Source organism: Echiichthys vipera (genome assembly GCF_963691815.1).
Source record: "Echiichthys vipera genome assembly, chromosome: 17".
Classification (NCBI taxonomy): domain Eukaryota; kingdom Metazoa; phylum Chordata; class Actinopteri; order Perciformes; family Trachinidae; genus Echiichthys; species Echiichthys vipera.
Genome location: NC_139842.1, coordinates 1,129,549 through 1,154,099, shown reverse-complemented (window position 1 = coordinate 1,154,099; position 24,551 = coordinate 1,129,549). Strand labels below are relative to the sequence as shown.

The 24,551-nt window shown below is 43.4% G+C and overlaps 2 protein-coding genes across 4 annotated transcripts; both read left to right on the top strand.

Annotated features, from left to right (window-relative positions):
- Positions 1–408: 408 nt before the first annotated feature.
- Positions 409–6,991, top strand: maza (MYC-associated zinc finger protein a (purine-binding transcription factor)). Of its 3 annotated transcripts, XM_083932053.1 has the most exons (9): positions 414–538; positions 905–1,048; positions 2,082–2,232; positions 2,946–3,352; positions 3,570–3,814; positions 4,818–4,881; positions 5,100–5,271; positions 5,722–6,104; positions 6,862–6,991. In XM_083932053.1, the coding sequence occupies exons 2-8, from the start codon at positions 1,016–1,018 to the stop codon at positions 6,045–6,047; spliced, it is 1,398 nt and encodes a 465-aa protein (XP_083788179.1). In that variant the 5' UTR covers positions 414–538; positions 905–1,015; the 3' UTR covers positions 6,048–6,104; positions 6,862–6,991. The 3 variants fall into 3 exon arrangements, with proteins under 3 accessions (XP_083788180.1, XP_083788178.1, XP_083788179.1); XM_083932054.1 differs by having other exon boundaries at positions 409–1,048; positions 2,946–3,346; XM_083932052.1 differs by having other exon boundaries at positions 409–1,048.
- A 4,904-nt stretch (positions 6,992–11,895) lies between these two features.
- nlk1 (nemo-like kinase, type 1) lies at positions 11,896–20,828 on the top strand. The gene is made up of 12 exons (XM_083931344.1): positions 11,896–12,057; positions 13,097–13,551; positions 14,690–14,819; positions 15,116–15,171; positions 15,455–15,561; positions 15,831–15,916; positions 16,511–16,720; positions 17,407–17,508; positions 17,828–17,914; positions 18,409–18,607; positions 18,699–18,792; positions 19,727–20,828. The coding sequence occupies exons 2-12, from the start codon at positions 13,244–13,246 to the stop codon at positions 19,773–19,775; spliced, it is 1,428 nt and encodes a 475-aa protein (XP_083787470.1). The 5' UTR covers positions 11,896–12,057; positions 13,097–13,243; the 3' UTR covers positions 19,776–20,828.
- Positions 20,829–24,551: the final 3,723 nt, after the last annotated feature.

Here is a 24,551-nt window from a genome sequence, read left to right as displayed (position 1 = left end):
TATGGATTTAAAAGCGAAAGTGTGTAAAATGCTATATTTTTGAATGGGGTCTGGTGTGAGCCGCAGGTTCGACTCCCGCCGTTGCACCTTTAAGATGCTGAGGATAAAGACTCGTTTTCACTGAACTCGACACCATTTTAACTAAGAGCGCTTCCGGTGAGCGGGTGAGTCTTTTATGTTTATGTTTATTTTTATTTTTAATAAAAAAGCACCGTCGTGTCTTTGAACCGCGGCGGGCGGATGAGCCATTTTGTGTCGGCCGACCGTGGAGCGGCGGCGGCGGCGGCGGGGGCGAGCGGGACGGCACGAGACGGGAGACGGGGTCCGCACGCGAAAATACTTTCCCTTTAAAAAAGCAGGAGAGGGACAAGTGGGGGTGAAGGAGAGATAAAAAAAGAGAAGGAAGAAAAGACAGAGAGGGAGGGAGGGCGAGAGGGAGTGTTAAAAAAAAGAGAAAGATGTCACCCCGTGGATCGAAACACCGAGGCGGAGCCACGGACCGCGGCCGACCGGGAGCGCTCTAGTTCGGGGACGAGCTGTACGCAACGCCGAGGCTTTGGGACCCGACGCTGCGGCCTTTTTCTCGGAGCTTCTGCAAAAATAAAAACAAAAAAGCAGCTGCTGTGATTGGCACTTTCACCGTCTTCTGCATCCAAATTAACCTTTATTCTGCATGCCATTCACCAGATTAGTATTATTACAGTAGACATAAGCAAATTATAGTAAATGCACCATTAAAGGGAAGCATGGCACCATTTACATGTGAGTGCCTGTTTAACCAGACACATCCATGACCAGCAGCCGATAACTGAGCCGATCTGAGCTGAAAACCGTCCGGTGTTCGTGCATGAATTGACCCGTGCAGGTAGAGACGCGCAGGCCTCAGACTGTGTTTTCATAGCAGCAGTTGGAGCGGTTCTTCCTGGGCTCCGGTTCCCCTCCTCCCTCCCCTCTTTGCTCCCCGGGTTGGGTGGCTGCCCCCCCGGCTGCAGCTGCAGCAGTGCTCGGGGTCAGGATGGATACCTCCTGGAGCAATTTCCTCTTTCAGGTGAGTCTTAATTGATGCTGGAGGTTTGGGGGTTGTTTTTGTTCAGGGAGGGGGGAAGAGGAAGGAGGCATCTCTGCATGGGGTTAAAGATGGTGGGGGGGGGGGGGGGGGGGGTCACAGAGGGGTCAGGATGGAGCTGGATTTGGGTCCCACTTGTGCAGGTTGTGTAACATGTGCCAGTCTTTTTTAAATCCCCCCTTTCTGCTTTGATGTTTATTAATAATGACACTAAGGGACGCGTATAAACAAAGACGGGATGGTAAACGTACTCTCCCGTCAGAGGTGGAGTACGAAGAAGTTGGTAAAATGACTAAAACCACACGATAAAAAACTCATCGGCTGATTTACTTCCGTTAAAACATTCCCAAAACTATAATTCATCCATATTTATCCATCAGATCCTCTTTATCCTCTGTCTTCATCTTCTGTGGAGTCCCACAGGGTTCTAGACTGGGCCCAGACCTTTTCTTTTGTTTATACACTCCTGTGACGTCACTTTATTATTATTTTATTATTATTATTATTTTCTGTTACACTGACAACACTCCCATCGACCCCGTCATGTTCTGTTTGGATATTAATTATTAGTAAAAACTTTTTTCTCTAAGTATTACAACTTTTTGTGTCTAAATATTACGCTTTAGTTTTCACAATATTACAACTTATTTCTCACAATTTAACAACTTTTTCCTCTAAATATTCAACTTTTTTCTGTTAATATAAGGACTTTTATTGTCATTATCTTCCGTGTTTTTTCTCTAACTATTACGACTTATTTGTCACAATTTACCAACGTTTTTCTGTTAATATTACGACTTTTGTGTCTAAAATTTACGCTTTATTTTTCACAAAAATACAACTTTTTTTGTCATATCACGACTCTTTTGTCATAATCTTCCGTCTTTGTTTCCTGCCGTGTTTTTCCCACAGATCAGATTTTAAACTGTAAAGATTTGCAGATGAACTGATTTATTTTGAAAGTGTAACTGCAGGATAATAACCAATAAACGCGTTTCCTGTTTTATTGTGGCAGACGCCGTCGACTCAGAGCCAGCCTGAGGCGCCGCTGCAGTCGGAGCTGCTGCCGGAGCTCACCGGCTCGGCCCAGAGTCCTCCGTCAGAGCACATCGTCCCGCCGCCGTCCACCGTGGACACCGCCGCCCTGAGCGAGGAGCCGCTGCCCGGTGAGAGGACCTTTTCTTTATAAGCTCAACATTTATCCTCCAAACACGTGCAGAGGAAGTTTCTGCACAACACGTTCAAACGTCAGATTGTGTTTTAAAACAATAAAAACCTGAAGACAATCATTTAGAATCAAAATGAACATTAACGTGGATGAAAATGTGTTTTAATGATTGGTTTAAGATGGAAGTTTGTGCAGGTAGAAGCCTGTTCCTCAGAGGTGCGACGCTGTGTGACGTGTGTAACTAGAAACAGAGTGATGAGGAAAACATCCCAGAGAAAGAAAGAAAGACTTCACTTCTGTGTCAAACACGAATGAACAAGAGTGTCCGTCAGCGTTTCCTCGACAGAAGATCGTTAAAGACGGAGAGAATCTGCAGGAAACCAGTGATGAGTTCAGGAACCCTTTCAAACTGACACACACACAAGTGTCCTCAGTTCCCAAACGCGTTGTTAACAGAAGAGCTGCGGAGCTCAAACACGACGCATCTGCTTTAAACTGCTGATGCATCACATTATTATCACCATCACATGTTTGGAATAATACTTATAACTGTTACACAGCGTCACAACTCTGCTGCCTCAGGGTTTTAAATATGAACAGAAACAGTGACGGGTTGTTTATGTTTATTGTTATTTATTTCTGCGTGATGATGATGTGAGAGAGAAACTCATAACCGTGATTGAACCGTGACCCTCTGCCGTGTCCCGTCAGTCAAAGCGCTCGCCAAGCCGAGCCGGCCGGCCCACATCTGCGCCACCTGCAACAAGGAGTTCAAGAACAGCTACAACCTGCGGCGGCACCAGTCGGTGCACACGGGCATCAAGATGAAGGACCGGGCGGCGCGGGAGAAGGAGGATGGGGCGAAGGGCGGGCGGGTGGAGAAGCAGACGGTGCCGCTCTCCCTGCTCCACCTCACGCTGCCCCCACAGCCGCCCGCCCCCCTGCCCCCCATCGCCGTCACCGCCGCCCCGGAGACCCTTCCCCAGCCCGGTCAGCACGCCAACCAGGAGAGCCAGCCGCTGTCTGTGTCCATCGCCCCGGCAACTGTAACCATGGCTGCACCGCCTCAGCCCATCCAGGCAGCTGTCGTTGTCGTGGGCTCCATCGAGCAGGTGTGTGTGTGTGTGTGTGTGTGTGTGTGTGTGTGTGTGTGTGTGTGTGTGTGTGTGTGTGTGTGTGTGTGTGTGTGTGTGTGTGTGTGTGTGTGTGTGTGTGTGTGTGTGTGTGTGTGTGTGTGTGTGTGTGTGTGTGTGTGTGTGTGTGTGTGTGTGTGTGTGTGTGTGTGTGTGTGTGTGTGTGTGTGTGTGCTGACGGACTTCCTCTGCTGCTCCACAGAATCCAAACGCCAACGCCCACCCGGTGAGGAAGAACCACGCCTGTGAGGCGTGCGGGAAGGCCTTCAGAGATGTGTACCACCTGAACCGCCACCGCCTGTCCCACTCTGACGAGAAGCCGTACTCCTGCCCCATCTGCCAGCAGCGCTTCAAGAGGAAAGACCGCATGAGCTACCACGTGCGCTCGCACCAAGGCGGCGTGGAGAAACCCTACGTCTGCCCCCACTGCGCCAAGGCCTTCTCCCGGTACAAATGAATCAGCTGTTTGTCAAAGTGGAACCTCCCAGATTCACTAGGAGGTTTCACTTTGACGGGTATTCCAGTGCACTTTGCTGAGTTGGAGGTCCGAAACTTCGGACTTCCCATGGCACCTGAACGCAGCATGAGAAGCACAAGTGAAATAGAGCGACGGTCGACCAATCGGACAAAACGATTGGTCGACTTTTATTAGGACTGAATATTTAGTTTTAAAACGTTATGAGGAGAATTTAAAGATTAGAAAAGAAAAAAGTGAAAGTGACAGAAAGGGAAGAATTGATTTAAAGGGACAGTTCAGACGTGTTGAAGTGTGTTTGTGTGAAGTTCTTCTCCACAGTCGCCGTGTTACAGGCACACACGGACGCACACGGACGCACACGGACACACACGGACACACAGAAACGCACACGGACGCACAGAGACGCACACGGACGCACAGAAATGCACACAGAGACACACAGAGACGCACACGGACACACAGAGACACACAGAGACGCACACGGACACACAGAGACACACAGAGACACACACGGACGCACACAGAGACGCACACAGACGCACACAGACACACAGAGACACACAGAGACGCACACGGACACACAGAGACACACAGAGACGCACACAGACGCACACAGACACACAGAGACACACAGAGACGCACACGGACACACGGAGACACACACGGACGCACACAGACACACAGAGACACACACAGAGACACACAGAGACGCACACAGAGACGCACACAGACGCACACAGACACACAGAGACACACACAGACACACAGAGAGACACACACGGACGCACACAGACACACAGAGACACACACAGACACACAGAGACACACACGGACGCACACGTTTAATTTCAGCTTTACTCAGAATAGTTTCACTGCTCCTCTTTCCCTTGAGTCAGCGTTTTCTGAAGCGCCTGAACCGTGATCTGTGGCGGCGCTGACGTGTTGAGTCTGTGTCTGTTGTGTTGTTTTCAGGCCGGACCACCTCAACAGCCACGTCCGACAGGTGCACTCTACAGAGCGACCGTTCAAGTGCACGGTAACGTCTTCATCTGTCTGTTTACTGGAGTTCAGCCGATGATGGGTTTGTGAATCTAACGAGCATGAAACACTGGAAACTGATGATTAACACCATGATGCAGGCGTCTCACTGTCGTCATGGAGATTAGAGCTGTCCTTCGGTCGCTGTGACGTGTCCGTCTTGCGCCGCTCTCTCTAACTGGCGCGTGCTCTGTGTCCCCTCCCTCCCCCCCGCAGACGTGCACGTCGGCGTTCGCCACGCGGGACCGTCTCCGCGCCCACCTGGTCCGGCACGAGGAGAAGGTGCCGTGTCACATCTGTGGGAAGCTGCTGTCGGCCGCGTACATCACCGACCACATGAGGGTCCACAACCAGTCGCAGCACCACGCCTGCCACCTCTGCAACCGCAGTGAGTCTTTGTCTCTTTGTCTGTTTGTATCTTTGTCAACCAGTCGCAGCACCACGCCTGCCACCTCTTCAACCGCAGTGAGTCTTTGTCTCTTTGTCTCTTTGTCTCTTTGTCAACCAGTCACAGAACCACGCCTGCTACCTGTGCAACCGTAGTGGGTCGCAGGGGCTGCCTCTGTGTGTCTTTGCGTCTTTGTCTCTTTTTGTATTTGTATCTATGTCTCTCTGTGTCTTTGTGTCTCTCTGTCTCTGCCTCAGTGTGGCTTTGTGTCTTTGTCTCTCTGTCTCTTTTGTCTTTTGTCTTTGTATGAAAAATAAAACAACTGCATTCCAAAAAAATCCTTATTGTGTTCAATTCTTTTTGCATGCGTGCGTGCGTGCGTGCGTGCGTGCGTGTGTGTGTGTGTGTGTGTGTGTGTGTGCGCGTGTGTGTGTGTGCGTGCGTGTACAGGCTTCACCACGCTCACCTACCTGCGCGTCCACGCTCAGAAGCACCACGGTCAGGAGTGGAAGGAGAGCGGCGGGGCGCGGGGGGGCTTTGGCGGCACGGGGGCCGGTGGCGTGCTGCTCTGCCAGCTGTGCGGGGTGCAGTGCAAGACGGCCACGCAGCTCCAGGGTCACATGGGCACCCACGCCAACCAGGGTGACCCGGGCGCCGACCCGACCAGCACGGGCCCTGTGGGCACCACCAGCGTGGCCGTCACAGTGTCCAGTGCGAGCGCGGTGGGACTGCTGGTCACCGACTGCTCCAGTATCGCCACGCAGCCCCACAGCTAGCATGCTGGGGGGGGGGGGGGCGAGGAGGAGAGGACCAGAAGACGCCATCCACCCCAGGTGTGTGACTCATTCCTCTACAACCTTTTATTAAAGCGGTTTTGTGTCCAATCGGAGCATCGAACACGCGGCTTGATACACAAACTAATAACTAAGTCTAATATTTGTGCAGTGTTTCTGCTTTAAGGTGAAAAAAAGGACCGGACGTGGATCCCACGGGTCGCAGTCACGCCGCGTTCACGCCGCGTTCACGCCGCGTTCACACCGCGTTCACACCGCGTTCACACCGCGTTCACACCGCGTTCACACCGCGTTCACACCGCGTTCACACCGGACACAAAGCGAATATTCACCTCGCTCTATTTTGCGTTTGATCGCAGAATCATATTCGGATCAGTTTTTGCGACGAGACGTTTTGAATCTTGCAACATTCAGGTTTTCAGCGTTCTTGAACCTTCCAGTTCACACCAGTGGGACGAGGGGAGACGGTGTAAAGACGGACGTAGCGTCTCCGTCAGGTCCGTTCTCTAACTTTATCCAATCGTCCTCACCTACAGCGGACACTCAGAGAACTGACGCTGACCGAGCTTCCTGATTGGATCAAACAGGCAGGAAGCTGGGGGCGGGGCTTGATGCTAACATGCTAACACTGTAGCAGACACATCAGTTGAACGTCCTCTCGTGCGTAAGACAAACAAACCGTCTTGTATCTTGAATTTGCGTCGTTCTCACCGCCGCCTCACGCAAGCGTCCGTGACCTCCTGTGGAAGTGTGACGGTGAAACCTGAGAGTTGATCTTTTACCGTCTCGTCTGCAGCGTCTGGACGCAGATCGGGGAGAAGCTGCCGTGACGGGGGTCGTCTCTGCTCCTCGCCGTTGTTCGTGAGGACGGCGCCCTTCTCTGACCTTTCACCTCCGGCTCCGTCACGAACACTCTGAGGACTGGACGTGTGTTTGTCAGAGCCAGGGAAGAGACTGAGTACGGAGGCCGAAGCTGCCGACAGCAGACATGAAGAAACGGCTCAGTGAATTAATTAATATGACATTATTTCTTTTTTTAATGTATTTATTTCTTTATTTATTTTAGATGTAATTATATAATTTAAAATTATTATTTACTCTTTGAAATTTACCCCCTTTTTGTTTCCCTAAAGTTATTAAATCAACAAACAATAAACAAAGAAATTCATAAAGAAAATAAATCATAAATAAATAAGTTTGAGGAAACAAATGGGAAAATAAAACATGGATTAATTAATTGATTAAAAATAATGATAATAATAAAATTGAGAAAAAAATAATAAAAATATATTTAAATAAATAAAATTGAAATTAAATAGAAAAACAGATAAATAAACAAGGGGGTGAAGGTCAATAAATATAATAAATATTGATTTGTCACATTTTATCAATGAATTAATGGATACATTTATTTTTAATATATTGGTATTTTATTTAATGACATATTAATTCATTTACCAAGGCATTTATTTTTATTTAGGTTATTTTTTATTTATTTTAGATTTATTTATTCATTTTAAAATGTAGTTTTTTTTTTATTATTTACTCTCATTTTTATTTCCCTAAAGTTATGAAATCGAAATAAAACAGAAATAAATAAGTTTGGGAAACAAATAGGGAATAATTAACTAATTAAAAGATAATAATAAAATATTAAATTAATGAAAATAATAAATAATTTTTAATAAATAAAAAGGAAATATAAATTTGAAAATGACATGAATAAATAGGGGGTTTAATATAAAGGTAAATAAATAAAACATAAATAAAAAAGTTTGGGGAAACAAATAGGGGAATAAATAATACATGAATTAATTAATTTTAGAAATGAATTAATAAAATGGAGAAAAATATTGAATACATGAAATATAAATATGTTTAAATAAATAACAGGGAAAAATAAATAAAAAATGACAAAATTAAATAGGAAATTTAATATAAAGGTCAATAAATAAAACAAATATCAGTTTAAGTCACTTTGTATCAGCTAATTAATGGCTACGTTTAATTTTAATATTATTTTTTATATATTTAATGTCGTATTAATTAATTTTTTAAGCCGTTTGTTTATATTTTATTTATTTTCGTCCTTGTGCCGGAGAAAAGGAAACTTCTGCTCATCATTAAGGAGAAAAAGTGTAAATATGTATTTTTATTGCCGTTGCTTAGCGATTAGCCGTTGTGTCCCTGAGCTGCACAGCCTCATGCTTTTGTAAAGTTGGTGTTTTAGATTCTTTATATTCCATTAAATCAGTGTTTTTAAAGAGCAAACGGAGCTGAAGACGCCCGGGATCAGCTGTTCGAGTCGTGTGAACGCACTTTTATAACGCTGGGAAAAGGCAAAGTCACGGTTTCCCTCCATGAACATGAATGTGCATCGCTCCTCTGCTTCCTCTGCTCTGGACGCCGGTTTGTGACTCTTGAATAAGGTAAATGTCATGTGAAGCTCCCTTGGTGACACATTTCCTGTGCATATTTGATTGTACTTGATGCAAAACGCCTCGTATTAAAAAAGCAGTGAAACGCACGCGTGTGTGTGTTCATGATGTGGACGTCACGTCACGTCTCAGACACGTTACTTCAGGTTATTCTCTTGTTTTTGATTCTTCTCCTCCACATTTATCTCACAACTTCACTTCTTTTCTCTTTAAAAATGAGACTTTTCACACAAAACGCACGAAGAGTTCATAAAATCTGATGTTTAGTCATAAACTAAACCCTAAGTTTATACAACAATCGCTCCATTTATCATCTGCCTGCAGTAGCTGCACCCAACAACAGACAACCCTGGCAACCAGCAGCGCCCAACACTATTGGCTGCTGCCATGGAAACACAACGGGACAGGAAGTCAAACATTTAAAATATCCATTCAGACAGAGAGATATAATTGTCATTTTTTTAAGATATTAACTAATTATTTTAAGATATTAACTCATTATTTGAGATAATAACTCATTATTTTAAGATATTAACTCATTATTTGAGATATTAACTCATTATTTTAAGATATTAACTCATTATTTTAAGATATTAACTCATTATTTGAGATATTAACTCATTATTTTAAGATATTAACTCATTATTTGAGATATTAACTCATTATTTTAACATATTAACTCATTATTTTAAGATATTAACTCATTATTTTAAGATATTAACTCATTATTTTAAGATATTAACTCATTATTTGAGATATTAACTCATTATTTTAAGATATTAACTCATTATTTGAGATATTAACTCATTATTTTAAGATATTAACTAATTATTTTAAGATATTAACTCATTATTTTGAGATATTAACTCATTATTTGAGATATTAACTCATTATTTTAAGATATTAACTCATTATTTGAGATATTAACTCATTATTTTAAGATATTAACTCATTATTTTAAGATATTAACTCATTATTTGAGATATTAACTCATTATTTTAAGATATTAACTCATTATTTGACATATTAACTCATTATTTTAAGATATTAACTCATTATTTTAAGATATTAACTCATTATTTGAGATATTAACTCATTATTTTAAGATATTAACTCATTTGACATATTAACTCATTATTTTAAGATATTAACTCATTATTTTAAGATATTAACTCATTATTTTAAGATATTAACTCATTATTTTAAGATATTAACTCATTATTTTAAGATATTAACTCATTATTTTAAGATATTAACTCATTATTTGAGATATTAACTCATTATTTTAAGATATTAACTCATTATTTTAAGATATTAACTCATTATTTTAAGATATTAACTCATTTGACATATTAACTCATTATTTTAAGATATTAACTCATTATTTTAAGATATTAACTCATTATTTTAAGATATTAACTCATTATTTGAGATATTAACTCATTATTTTAAGATATTAACTCATTATTTTAAGATATTAACTCATTATTTTAAGATATTAACTCATTATTTGAGATATTAACTCATTGTTTTAAGATATTAACTCATTATTTGAGATATTAACTCATTATTTTTGAGATATTAACTCATTGTTTTGAGATCTTAACTCATTATTTTAAGATATTAACTCATTATTTTAAGATATTAACTCATTATTTGAGATATTAACTCATTATTTGAGATATTAACTCATTATTTTAAGATATTAACTCATTATTTTAAGATATTAACTCATTATTTGAGATATTAACTCATTATTTTAAGATATTAACTCATTATTTTAGATATTAACTCATTATTTTAAGATATTAACTCATAATTTGAGATATTAACTCATTATTTTAAGATATTAACTCATTATTTTAAGATATTAACTCATAATTTGAGATATTAACTCATTATTTTAAGATATTAACTCATAATTTGAGATATTAACTCATTATTTTAAGATATTAACTCATTATTTTAGATATTAACTCATTATTTTAAGATATTAACTCATTATTTGAGATATTAACTCATTGTTTTAAGATATTAACTCATTATTTTAAGATATTAACTCATTATTTGAGATATTAACTCATTATTTTAAGATATTAACTCATTATTTTAAGATATTAACTCATTATTTGACATATTAACTCATTATTTTAAGATATTAACTCATTATTTGACATATTAACTCATTATTTTAAGATATTAACTCATTATTTTAAGATATTAACTCATTATTTGAGATATTAACTCATTATTTGAGATATTAACTCATTATTTGAGATATTAACTCATTATTTGAGATATTAACTCATTATTTGAGATATTAACTCATTATTTTAAGATATTAACTCATTATTTGAGATATTAACTCATTATTTTGAGATATTAACTCATTATTTTGAGATATTAACTCATTATTTTGAGATATTAACTCATTATTTTGAGATATTAACTCATTATTTGAGATATGAACTCATTATTTTGAGATATTAACTCATTATTTGAGATATTAATTTACATTTTGTTAAACAAAGTCAATATTTTTGAGATACTTTCATGATTTGTTTTCATATATTGGCAGAAATGTGCTTCCATACTTTTGTAATAACTATAATCTAATGACATAATATAATATAATATATATATATATAATATAATATCTGCTAGTGTTATTATAGTTTATGCTTTTAATACTTTAGGACATGTTTTTGCTGCAGGATCATTTTAAAAACAAAGTGTTTAGAGTTTTTTCCACAGGACTTTTACTGCAGTGGGACTTACTCCTCCTTCCTGTCTGAAGCTAGTTAGCATTAGCATTGTTTACAGCAGCCTGCGGAGCATCGACCCTCCCCCACCCGGCTCCTTCACCTCCAGCTCCGCGGTCTCCTCCAGCTTCAGCCCCGCTACACCTTTGAATCAACGCCGAACACAAGAGGACAGACCTGGATGAGGCGCTTTTCTCCACAAAACACCGGAAACTTTGTTCACGGGACGTTTTTCCGGAGGATATTACGGTGCGATGCCCAGCTAGCTGCTCGGCTAACCGGGGCAGCAGCGGCTCCGGAGACCCGCAGACCCGCAGCTAAACTCGGCTTTTTCACCCTAATTTAAACCGCCTGCTTCTTTTACTGACCCGGGTGTGTGTTTGTCCGCTTGTTGACTCACATTTCCTGTAAAAATGTGTTGTTTTTGAACATGTAGGTCAGTGCAGCCGACCGATGAGCGCTATGTGGGTCAGAGCCATCATCTGTTAGCCTGTTAGCACCAACAGCTGGTTAGCACGGGAGCTAGCTGCTAGCTGCTAGCTGAGTTTATTATTTATTTATTAATGAGACTTTTGGAAGTGAAATATTATAAACACACATGTTTGTGGGGGTGAGGTTCACGCTGCAGCTCGCGTGTCTGAGGTTCACATCGACGGGGACGTTTTAATCTTTTGGAATATTCTGGATTCGTCGCTGACTGTCGTCGGCTAACTTAGCTTAGCTGTTAGCATCCTGTTAGCAGCCTGTTAGCATCCTGTTAGCATCCTGTTAGCAGCTCCGCTCATTAACCAGGTGAGTGATTTAGTTATTTACTCTTTATTTATTTTGTTCGTGCTCAAATGAAGTTATGATATATATTAAAATATAAAATCATATGAATTTTAATGTTTGCTTTACTCTTATTTATTTTTTATTTCTTTGAATTTATTTTATTTATTTACTGTTTATTTATTTTTTGTGCACTACTGAAGATTAAATATTAAAATATAAAATGATATGAATTTAGATGTGAGCTTTATTTTTATTTATTTATTTAGTTTGTGCACAACTGAAGGGATATTATCATATAAAAAAATACGAATTTTAAATTGATCTTTATTTTATTTAGTTTTATTTATTTACCGTTTATTAATTTTAGTGCACAACTGAAGATTATATATTAAATGATTAAATTACATGAATTTTAATGTTTGCTTTATTTTTATTTATTTTATTAATTGACTGTTCTTTAATTTTGTCAGTGCAAAACTGAAGAGATCAAATATAAAATAAAGTTTAATGTGAAATAATATTGAGTTGTATTTGTAATAAGTATAAATTGATATTATATAAATATTAATATGTAGTTTAAATTTGCTGAAATTATTTTTATTTCATAAAATAAAGATATGTTTGGATTAATAAATTATCCATTATAAATCAATAAACCGACCACATTAGTATTTAATTGATTTTTTAAATAAAGATATTTTGGGATTAATTATAAATAAAATTGAAAATGAAATGAATTGATTTAAGTGTTGATTAATGTATTAGAAATAATAATAATAATAATGTGCTGAAAGTATTTTATTTATTTTTATAAAATAAAGATGTTGGGATTGATAAATGATAAATAATGAATAAAAATGCTGAAATTAAAAAAATATTTTAAAAAGTGTTTATTCTGGGATGTTTTTCACACGTTAAAGTTCAACAGCTGCGTCAATTGTAACCTGGCAACCGTTGCCGTCCAGCGCCGGCTCTGAATGAAAATGAACGAGCGCTGCAGAAAAGTCTGACACAGCTGACGAGGCGACCTTTGACCCCGTGTGATTCTCGTCACCCACAGGAAACTACAGGATGATGCTGAGCGAGGAGCCGCGTTTCCTCCGCGCCTAGCCGGGCGGCAGCAGCAGCAGCGGCGGCGCCCTCAGCACCAGCGGCGGCGTGGTGGTGGTGCACACCGAGCAGTTCCTGGGCTTCGGTGAGAAGAGCAATGGCGTTTCACGGCGCCGGCCGACAGACCGTCTGTGGAGACTTGTTTCCGGGCTCTGAGCTGGGCCACAAATACTTCTGTGTCAACTCCTCCTGCGGCGCCCCCTCCACGGGCCTCAGCGCCACGCCGTGCCTGACCGGACCCACGGCCCCGGCCGGGACCCCCCGTCACCCCACGGCGCTCGGAGGGAGCACCGGCGGCGGAGCGGCGGTGCCTCAGCCCTACAGCAACCCGGCCAGTGAGGTGCCCAGCCCCGCAGAGATGGAGCCCGACCGGCCCATCGGTTACGGAGCTTTCGGCGTCGTCTGGTAAACACGTTATTAACGACTCGGGTTTCGACACAAAATCTCAGTTTAGAGATTTAATTCAGTTTTATTTACGGTGTCAAATCATCTCAACAGTGATCTCAGGACACTTTACGGAGCGGGTAAAGACCAAACTCTGTGACTTATTCATGATTTACAGAGACGCATGTTACCATCAGATATTCAGAGGAAACGTTTGGCCATGAAATAACTTCATTTCTGAATATTTACATGTTTGATTTAGATTTATTTAACACATGTTAAGATTACGGCTGAAAGACATTCAGGGCGCCCTCCCACTGTGCGTGCGTCCCGTGCCCCGTGCTTTAGGGTCCTTGTCCCCCCCTCCAGGCCCGTTTGTACTCACACTACCTGGGCCTCGGAGAATGCTTCTTGCTGCCTATACGTCATCACGCCGTAACACGTCACACGCATTGATGACGTCATGGCGATGCGTGGCTTTGTTTCCAGATCTTTCCGTAGACCTCGGAGTTTTTGTGCGTCTTGTCGACTGTTTTTGAATCTTTTCATCAACCAAATCTGCAGTAAACACTCCACCTCCGCATCACACCAACGTGAACCTTTCACCGCCATTGTTTCAAATGTCCGCGCATGGTCCCTCCTTCTTTTTTCTACGTCCCAACAGGCGCACAGGAAATGACCTCAGAACCGCCGTAGGCCTCGTGCTCGTACACGTGCGCACGCTCGTGCTCGTACACGTGCAAACGTGCTTTACTAAAGCCCACCTCTCTCAAACGGGCCGTGGACGGCAAGCGTGCCGCTCCTAGACGTGGTACGGTTGCACTCACACTGGTCGGAGGTGGGGCCATGATGCCGTCCTTTAACAAGGTCTGAGCTTTCACCGTTCAGACCACAACGCCATGGGGGGCGTTTACAATCTTCACACTCTGGGACCCGGTTTCTAAAGATCCTGTTTTCAGGCTCCGATAACGAACCAGACTGAACCAAAGCATTGGAAAGAAACACACACAAAATTACATTAAAACACACACACACACAGCGTTGGATAAAGCGTGTTTAAGTGTGAACAGTCACCGTGGAGACGCTAATGACTCTCCGGCGTCTCAGAGGCGAGTGTGTGTGTATCTGAACTTCCATTGTGGTTCTGGTTCTGTTGCAGGTCCGTGACGGATCCTCGTGACGGCCGTAAAGTGGCTCTGAAGAAGATGCCCAACGTCTTCCAGAACCTGGTGTCGTGTAAGAGGGTCTTCAGAGAGCTGCGGATGCTGTGCTTCTTCAAACACGACAACGTAAAGACGAGGGGGCGCGGGGGGCGGGGGGGGGCTAGTGTGTGTGTGTGTGTGTGTGTGTGTGTGTGTGTGTGTGTGTGTGTGTGTGTGTGTGTGTGTGTGTGTGTGTGTGTGTGTGTGTGTGTGTGTGTGTGTGTGTGTGTGTGTGTGTGTGTGTGTGTGTGTGTGTGTGTGTGTGTGTGTGTGTGTGTGTGTGTGTGTGTGTGTGTGTGTGTGTGTGTGTGTGTGTGTGTGTGTGTGTGTGTGTGTGTGACGGGATCGCAGGTGGACTCACTCTCGTCTCTCTGTCCCTGCAGGTTCTGTCGGCTCTGGACATTTTACAGCCTCCGCAGATCGACTGCTTTGAGGAAATGTATCCTTTTTATTAAACATGGCGTCCGAATCCGCTTCATCCGCAGCTCACCGTCTCTACTTCCTGTCCCAGTTTCTCTTCTTTTAATCATCCTGTCCTCCTTTTATTCTCTCCGTCTCTCTGCTCTGAATCCAGGACTCCCTTCTCGTTCTTTTTTTGTCTCATTGACCACGAACGAAACACACAAAAAAAAGCCCCGCGCTGCGTCGTGTCCGTGTGGGCGTCGTGTCCGTGTGGGCGGAGGTCAGTCGTGTTCTCTTCCTTGACAGCGATCCGCCCGCAGCTACGTGATCACGGAGCTGATGCAGAGCGACCTCCACAAAGTCATCGTGTCTCCGCAGCCTCTCACCACCGACCACATCAAGGTCTTCCTCTACCAGATCCTCCGAGGTGAGCAGGCGCCGTCAGAGCAGCAGCTCGGCGCCGTTTACTCTTTAAAACGTGTGTTTGTCTGCAGAGCTGCAGATGGACTCATCACTAATTCATTAGTTTGGTGAATTGTTTTGTGAACAATATCCCAGATACGGGTTCATCTTGTGAGTTTGTTTGTGTTTAAAACGTCACTGCCGAATTTAAAGTAGAAGAAGAAGAAGAAGAAGAAATCCCCTTTTGTTTGTGACGTGCGACTGAATCCTTCTTCTTCTTCTTCTGTGGTGCAGGTCTGAAGTACCTGCACTCCGCTGGGATCCTGCACAGAGACATCAAACCCGGGAACCTGCTCGTCAACAGCAACTGTCTGCTCAAGGTAAACCTCGCTGCGGCTCAGTGGTAGAGCGGGTCGTCCTCCAGTCGAGAGGTTGGCGGTTCGATCCCCAGCTCCCCCCGTGCTGTGATGTCTGTGTGAGAGCGCCTTGAGCGGCCAAATAGAACGAATGAATGAATTTATTTCAGATTTGTCAAAAAAAAGAAAACGAAAGTACAAAATAAATGAGTTTAACAAATAAGAGAGAAAAACAACAAAGATACATTTAATTCTGTCTGAAAAGGAGCAGGAAGAAGTTTTCACTGAGATTTTATATTGTTTTTTAATTAAAATGAAATACACAAACTGAAAACACGTCAGAAACACGCCGTATACACGGTGAATCAGCATGAACCAGGGACACGTTTGTCTCTAGGATGGAGGAGGATTTGGAGAGAAACTCTCCGGTGTTTGGATTCTCCACAGCGTCTCCCCGTCTCTTCTTCTCTGGTGTTGGTGTATTTCTGTGGCAGTTACAGCGCCACCTCCAGGCCTGTCATGTGTACTACAGCGTTTGGAGTCGCTGCACAGGAAAGCAGGTGCAGCGACTCCAAAAGTTGTAGTCAGAAACAAGAACGTGACGTTTTCTCTCCTCAGATCTGCGACTTCGGCCTGGCGCGGGTGGAGGAGCCCGACCCGTCCCGTCACATGACCCAGGAGGTGGTGACGCAGTACTACCGGGCGCCGGAGGTGCTGATGGGCTGCCGACACTACGGCTCGGCCATCGATGTCTGGTCCGTCGGCTGCATCTTCGCTGAGCTGCTGGGGCGACGCATCCTCTTCCAGGCTCAGAGCCCCATCCAGCAGGTGAGTCTCCTCCCCCCCCACTCATGTGTTCATTCATGTGTGTACAGTGTGATTGTTGTGCAGCTGCAGTGTGTGTGTGTGTGTACATACAGTGTGATTGTTGTGCAGCTGCAGTGTTTGTGTGTACAGTGGGACTGTTGTGCAGCTGCAGTGTGTGTGTGTGTACAGTGGGACTGTTGTGCAGCTGCAGTGTTTGTGTGTACAGTGGGACTGTTGTGCAGCTGCAGTGTGTGTGTGTACAGTGGGACTGTTGTGCAGCTGCAGTGTGTGTGTGTCTACATACAGTGTGATTGTTGTGCAGCTGCAGTGTGTGTGTGTACAGTGGGACTGTTGTGCAGCTGCAGTGTGTGTGCGTACAGTGGGACTGTTGTGCAGCTGCAGTGTGTGTGTGTCTACATACAGTGGGACTGTTGTGCAGCTGCAGTGTGTGTGCGTACAGTGGGACTGTTGTGCAGCTGCAGTGTGTGTGTGTATGGTGGGATTGTTGTGCAGCTGCAGTGTGTGTGTGTGTGTGTGTGTGTGTGTGTACAGTGGGGTTGTTGTGCAGTGTGTGTGTACAGTGTGATTGTTGTGCATCTGCAGTGTGTGTGCGTGTGTGTGTGTGTGTGTGTGTGTGCGTGTGTGTGTGTGTGCGCGCGCGCTTGTCGTGCAGCTCCGTCTCTAAACACACACTTTGTGTCCTGCAGCTGGATCTGATCACAGACCTGCTGGGAACGCCTCCTCTGTCCGCGCTGGCGTCGGCGTGCGAGGGCGCCAGAGCCCACATCCTGAGGGGGCCGCACAAACCGGTACGAGTCCGAATCCACCGACACAAACACAAACATTCAGATCTGGAGCCAAAGTGTGTTTGAAGAAAGGGTTCATGTTTGAATCCCTGCAGCAGCAACAGTGAAGTCAGCGTTGAGTCTGGAGACGTAAACTTTCTCTATGAAGCTTTAGAAACGTTGACTTTGTCCAAATCCACGGCCTGCGATGACATCATCTCTGGCTGCAGACGTCGGGGTTCAAACCGAGGCTGGAAATCCATGAAAACACTTGAGTTTGAGTGTTTCTGTCTGATCGTGTTTTCCCAGAATAATAAAATAAACTTTATTTACTGTGTTTCAGCCGTCGCTGTCGGTGCTCTACATGCTGTCTGACGGAGCCACGCACGAGGCCGTGCACCTGCTCTGCCGGATGCTGGTGTTTGACCCGGTGAGTGCGACACAATCGACCATCGCATCCTGCTGCAGAGACTGGAGCGTCTGATCGGCATTAAAGGAACTGCACTGAGCTGGTTTAGGTCTTATTTATCAGATGGATGTTAATGACAAACCCTCCATGCACACTAAAGTTAGTCACGGAGTCCCACAGGGTTCTGTCCTTGGACCGATTCTATTCTCCTTATATTTGCTTCCCTTAGGAAACATTATAAGGAAGCACTCCATAAACTTTCATCGTTATGCTCCACAGAGCTGGGTCTGTCTGACGTTCCTGTCTGTTATAGTGAAGGTTTTCGTCTCCACCGTACTCTACGGGGGAATTGTTGTGTCTCTGTAAATCATAAATAAGTCACAGAGTGTGGTCTTTACCTACTCTGTAAAGTGTCCTGAGATCACTTTGGTTGTGATTTGACACTGTAAATAAAACTGACTTGAACTGACGCAGAGAAGGTCATGTGTCAGTAACCCGTGCGTCTTTGTCTCCAGGCTAAACGCATCTCCGGCAGCGACGCGCTGTCCCACCCGTACCTGGACGAGGGGCGCCTGCGTTACCACACCTGCATGTGTCAGTGCTGCTACTCCGTCCCCAGCGGGCGCGTCTACACCCGGGACTTCGAGCCGGTCGCCGAGCGGCCGTTCAGCCACAGCTACGAGAACAGCCTGCTGTCCGTGTGGCAGGGGAAAGGTACGCTTCCTGCCGCGTGAGCACAGTTCCCGACCGTCGTTCAGGTCATCGCCTCGAGTGTTTAATTCCTCTTTTTGTGTCTCGATGGCAGAGTTGATCCATCGCTTCATCACGGAGCACCAGCAGGGCAAACGGGTGCCGCTGTGCATCAACCCTCAGAGCGCCGCCTTCAAGACCTTCATCAGGTGAGCCACACGCCGCTTCTGTCGCATCAGCAACACTCTCAGCACAGCGGTGACGCACGTTCACGTAGAGAAACCTCCAGAGAACTCGTCCACTTCAACTAAACGTGTTTTAGACAAAAGCCTCCCCCCGGGGCTTAAACGGTCCCAGAGTGCATTTAATATGTTAAGTGGCTTCCCCTCAAAGTGCCTTCATCATCATCATCATCATCGTCATCGTCCTGCAGAGACAGAATTTACAGCCGTTGAGAAAATCAGATAAATAGCAGAAGGCTGTTTAGTTTCTTTATCAGGGGCGACCCCGATCAGTCGAGGATTCGCACCGAGAACCTGAATCTTCATCTCACAGTCGAATCGAAAATAACAGCAAACCTCTGCAGCAGCAGGAGAAGAGTCCCTACACACACAACAAAGCGTCATCAGCGTAGTTAGTGAAGCCAGAGTTTATTAAAGAGTGTTTTAAAGACTTACCTACTGGCCCCTGCACCAGCTCCTCTCATAGTAAAGTCCATTACAGTGGAAGGAGCCCATTGGTGCTTTGTTGTGTGTGTAGGGACTCTTCTCATGCTGCTGCAGAGGTTTGCTGTTATTTTCAGCAGCATTAGTGGTTAAAAAAGACCTTTGAATGCCTTCACCGTGCTGCCCCGAGCTAACCACTGTTAGCCACGTCCGGCTGTTAGCCACTCTCCTGGATTTCTACCTTAATAGTCTGGATTTACGCTGGAATTCACTTAAAGGTCAAACTTTATCAGTGGAAACAGAACAGAAGAGTCAGAAGTTGTTATTGTTATAATAACAGAGTAAATGCAGAGTTGTGAAGTAACGAAGTTCATTTACTGGAGTTCTGTTGTAAGTGTCACTAGTTTGACAGGTGTGTGTGTGTTTCTGTGTGCGTGTGTGTGTGTCTCTGTGTGTGTGTGTGTGTGTGCGTCCTCAGGTCCACTGCATGGCACTCCTCTAAGGTGTCCAGGAAGGAGGAGAGATGAGCGGCAGAACGGATTCATCAGCCGTGAAAATACCGAAGAGTTTGGGTCTTTTTTTTTTTTTTTTAAGTTTGTTTTTGTTCCTTTGTCAAAGACGCGGCGAGGAAACGACAGCCGACGAGGAACCACCCGGACTTTTTACCCGCTTTTGTTTCAAATGTACAAAGTTTCCACTTCACGACCCAAACGTTCGACGCCCGAGGCGTTTTCCCGGTGCTGAATTAAAAAAACAAAAGTAAAAAAAGTGCTGCTGAAGAGCTCGGGGAGGAATACGAGCGGAGGATTCTGCGTCTGCGTTCGCTGAGACGTGAAGAAAAAGTGTTTAGTCGTTGCGTTTTGAATCATTCCAGCTCCGGTGCAATAACACGGTTTAATCTGCAGACACGGCGGCGCCGAACACGCGCCCCCGCCCAACGCAACCACCCCGTGAACCGCCAAACACACGCCACGGTTTCCTTTTCTTTTCAGCTGCATTTGAACGCATCACTCACTGTGTTCCCGCCGCTGCAGCCGCCGCCGCAGCGTAAATAATGCAATCTCACAGATGTAGCAGGTTTCAACCACATCCACAGTTCGCCGCGTTGCTCCGCGCACGCTTGTTTTTGTTTTGATGTCAGAGTTTAGTTTCCAGGATACGAACAAACGCGTTTCTCACAGTTTTTATAAGTTTGTTTAACGTCGACAGAAGCTACGGAAGCCCCGAGACGCAAGAGAGGTTTATTATCTCTGATCCGTTTAAAGACGTTTGATTTAAATCGTTTTACTTCCTGTTTGTGACGCGAGAACAGGAGGAAATGAGGTTTTATCAGGATCCATTTTGTTTAGTTTTGTTTTTGTGATTTGGAGCCAAAACTCAGGACAAAACACCAGATTAAAATAAAACATACTAGAGAAAAGTTTCTGTTCTCTGAGATTATGAGAAAAAAATCTGAAATTTCTTGTTTTTTAGCAGAAATTTCCAAGAAAAAATTCTCTCAAAAAAATAGAAAACAAAAATGGACGAGAGAGAAAAAAATCGGAAATTTCTTCTTTTATTTTGAAAAAAATCTCTGAGATTAAAACAATTATTCTATACAAAAAATTAAGAGAACTAACTCACTTTTAAATCAGAAATCTTTACAAAAAAGAAAGTATGAGAGAAAAATCTGAAATTTCTTATTTTATTTTGAAAATTCTGAGATTAAAAGTGTTTTTTTTAATCTATTAAATTAGAAATTTCAGAGAAAAATCAATAATCTTCACAAAAAAGAAAACAAAACATTTTTTTACTTAAAAAATCAGATTTTTTGTTTTTGTCAGGACGAATTTTCTCTAATTTCTTTTCTTTCATCTGTAAAAACAAAAATGTCTCGTTTGTTGTTGTTGTTCTCACTTCGGCCTCAAAAGTGCAAACAAAACAAACCGATCATCAAAAATGATCCTGACGGGAAATAAAAACCCTGAAAACTTTGTTTCACCTGGAAAAACAATCTTTCAAAGTTTCTGCAGCTTTTCAAAGTAAAAGTTCAGAACCTTCCAGCTTCTTCCAGCCGTGCTGAACTCCAATCGTCAGGATTCAGTAAATATTACAGTTTATATTAAAGTAGTTATTAAAGTAAATATTACAGAAGTTATTTTGTCACAATCATTAAAACGATCCTCACAAAACTCTTCTTTAAGTTTTAATTATGTTTACATATTAAAACAATAATCAATATTAAGAGAAATACATTTTCTCTGAGATTAAGTTTGAAATTTTTTTTCTCTTTGACAGAAATAAATAAAAATGAATTTCTCAGAAATTTAACTCGACTTTAATCTCGGATACTTTTTTATGTTATTAGTAATTTACGGCTTTATGTTTAAAGATGTTTTCATATTAAAAAACATATTCTGAAATAAGTTCAACAGAAAAAATGTTTCTGTATAAAATCTATAAACAATAAATAAATAAAATCTAAATAATGCAAAGAAACAGAAAAACAGGAAATGAAAAAGTGCATAAAACGGAAAAACTTCACAATAAATCAAGTTTATAAATAAAATAAAACTGAAACAACAGTTAAAGGCACTGATGAAGACTAAATAAAATAAAATGGATCACCAAAATAAAAGCCTCTATTTCCTCTCAGGGCTTCCGTACGAGACCGTGTCGTTTGCTGTTTTATTTTGAAAATCTGCCGATAAAAGACGCCACAAATATCCGGCATCTCGGCGTTTTTATTATTATTATTTTATTCTTTTCCTCTCGCGTCTGAGGAGAGAAACAGGAAGTGAGCGTGTTTCTCTCCGTCTGATTTCTTAATTTATTGCGTGTTTGTCGTTGTGTGTTCGTCGTCGGGCGTACGTCGTCGGGCGTTCGCCGTCGGGCGTTTGTCGTGCGTTTGTCGTGCGTTCGTCGTCGTGCGTTCGTCTTTGGGCGTTCGTCGTCGGGCGTTCGCCGTCGGGCGTTTGTCGTGCGTTTGTCGTGCGTTCGTCGTCGTGCGTTCGTCGTCGGGCGTTCGTCGTCGGGCGTTCGTTGTCGGGCGTTTGTCGGCGTGCGTTTGTCGTCGAGTGTGTCGGCGTGCGTTTGTCGTCGTGCGTTCGTCGTCGGGCGTTCGTCGTCGGGCGTTCGTCGTCGGGCGTTTGTCGGCGTGCGTTTGTCGTCGAGTGTTGTCGCCGTGCGTTTGTCGTCGGGCGTTTGTCGTTGGGCGTCCGTCGCCGTGCGTCGGCAGCGTTTTGTTGCTTCGAAGCGTTTTTATTTTTTTACCTCAGACAGAAAAAAGGCGTGAAACTCTCCCGTCACCACTTTCAGCCTCATTCCTCAGCGTTCTTCTTCTTCTCCTCTTTACCTCGCGCTCGCTCCTCGTCTCTCGTCTCGTCTCGTGTTTTGTTCTGAAAGCAGGGCGTCATCGTCGTGGAAACGCTGCTGCTCGTTGTGCGTTGGTCGTGTTCAGTTTCAGGCTCAGGTCGTTTTTACAGACCCACAGGACGACGCACCAGAACCCACGATCGTAAAGAACCAGATTCTTCTTCTGTGTGAATCCGACGCACGTGTGACTGAACCAAACACCGGAGGTGTCCCGAAGTCCCAGAGTGAACAAACTGGTGTTTTTTACGCGTTTAACTCTTTAACCACGACCTTAAATCCTCCTGAAGCGTGTTTTTCCTGCAGAGACGGAAACTTTCTGCAGAATAACGAATCTCTTTAAAACCAATGACTGTTTCAAACTGAAGCTGCTCGTTTTAGTTTCTTTGATGACGGTTTCAGATCCGCGGTGGTGCGTTCAAAGACACGGCTGTTTCATTCGACTCACAGGGAAAAAAAGGAATAATTTCACTGAAATCTCACGATCAGAAAATCTTCACGTTTAACAAGTGAAGTCAAAAAGTTTCTTTATTTTATTAAAAAAATCTGCCAAAATGATCAATTAAGATACGAGCGGCTACATGAGCAGCTACGTCACGGCTACGTCAGCAGCTTCATGAGCTGCTACGTTAGCAGCTACATGAGTGGCTATGTAAGCAGCAACATCAGCAGCTACCTCAGCGGCTAGATTAGCAGCTACATCAGCAGCTACATGAGAAGCTACGTCAGCGGCTACGTTCGCTGCTCACGTAGCTGCTTCGTGAGCTACAGAAGTGGTGCAGCTCAGCAGTCTTTAAGCGGCTCGTCTGTTTGCGGACGTGCTCTTTAATTGTCGCGTGTTCGCGTAGATTCCTCAGAGTTTAATTTTCACTTTGACTTCAGAGAATTTAGAGACGTGAAGTGCAGAAACGACTGCAGCTAACGAGCTAAACCTCGGCGTTATCTCGGAACTGTGGTCAAAAACGAGTCAAACCCGTTTAAAAACGCTAAAGAAACACAGTTCAGCATCGAACCAGAGTTAACGTGAAAAAACGCCGCTGACGTGAAAAAACGCCGCTGACGTGAAAAAAACGCGAACAAATTGACAAAAACCTGCAGAAAGTTTCCGCGTCTCTGTTTCTGCGAACGAGCGTAAACGTCGGACGAAGCGCGTAAACCCGTGGGTTCGATCTCCTGGTTCTGGGGTTCGGATGTTCGGCCTCGGGGAACTTTTCCAGGAACCTTTTGTTTTATTTCTTCAGTCTTTAAGGATCTCAGGAACCTTCCGCTCACTCGACGTCACCACGGCGACAAAAGCCCGTCTCCGACCCGAGAACGCGCCCACGAACCTCCCGCTTTAGTTCCTGCGTCGCGTGTTAGAAAGGTTTTTATGTTTGGTGTAAATGTCCTGCAGCTCCAGCGGGTCGGGGGCCCCTGAGCGCCCTCGCCGCCCCCCGCGGTTCCCTGAAGCACCACCTTGTAAATGTGCATGTGTATATTTATTCTCCGCGGAGCGTTTGGCTTTGAATGCTGTGCAACTGGTTTGAGTTTGTCGACGAAGAGAAACGAACATTTTGTGGTAAAAATTTTTAATTTAATTCATTTTTTTTTTTAGGAAGTTATTTTTATTAGAAGTTTTGTTTGTTGTGGTCGGATTAGTCGGGGAACGTTTCAGGGATTGTTCCCTAAAAACACGTTTATTTATATTTTAAAGTAGAAAAGTTTCATTGTGATAAATTAACAGAAATAAACGCGTTTGTGAAGAGTTAATAATTAATAATCAGTCTTAAAGTTCGACTTTGTTCCCTCAAAACTGCTGAATTAGTTCCCTTAAAGTAACTGATGTTTTATCCCATGAAAAACTTAACTTTAAATAAATTTAAATATTGAAATTAGGATCTTAACTTAAGAACATTGTCTTCAAATTACAGCTTAATTCCCTTAAAACCGCCAAATTAGTTCCCTTAAATTAA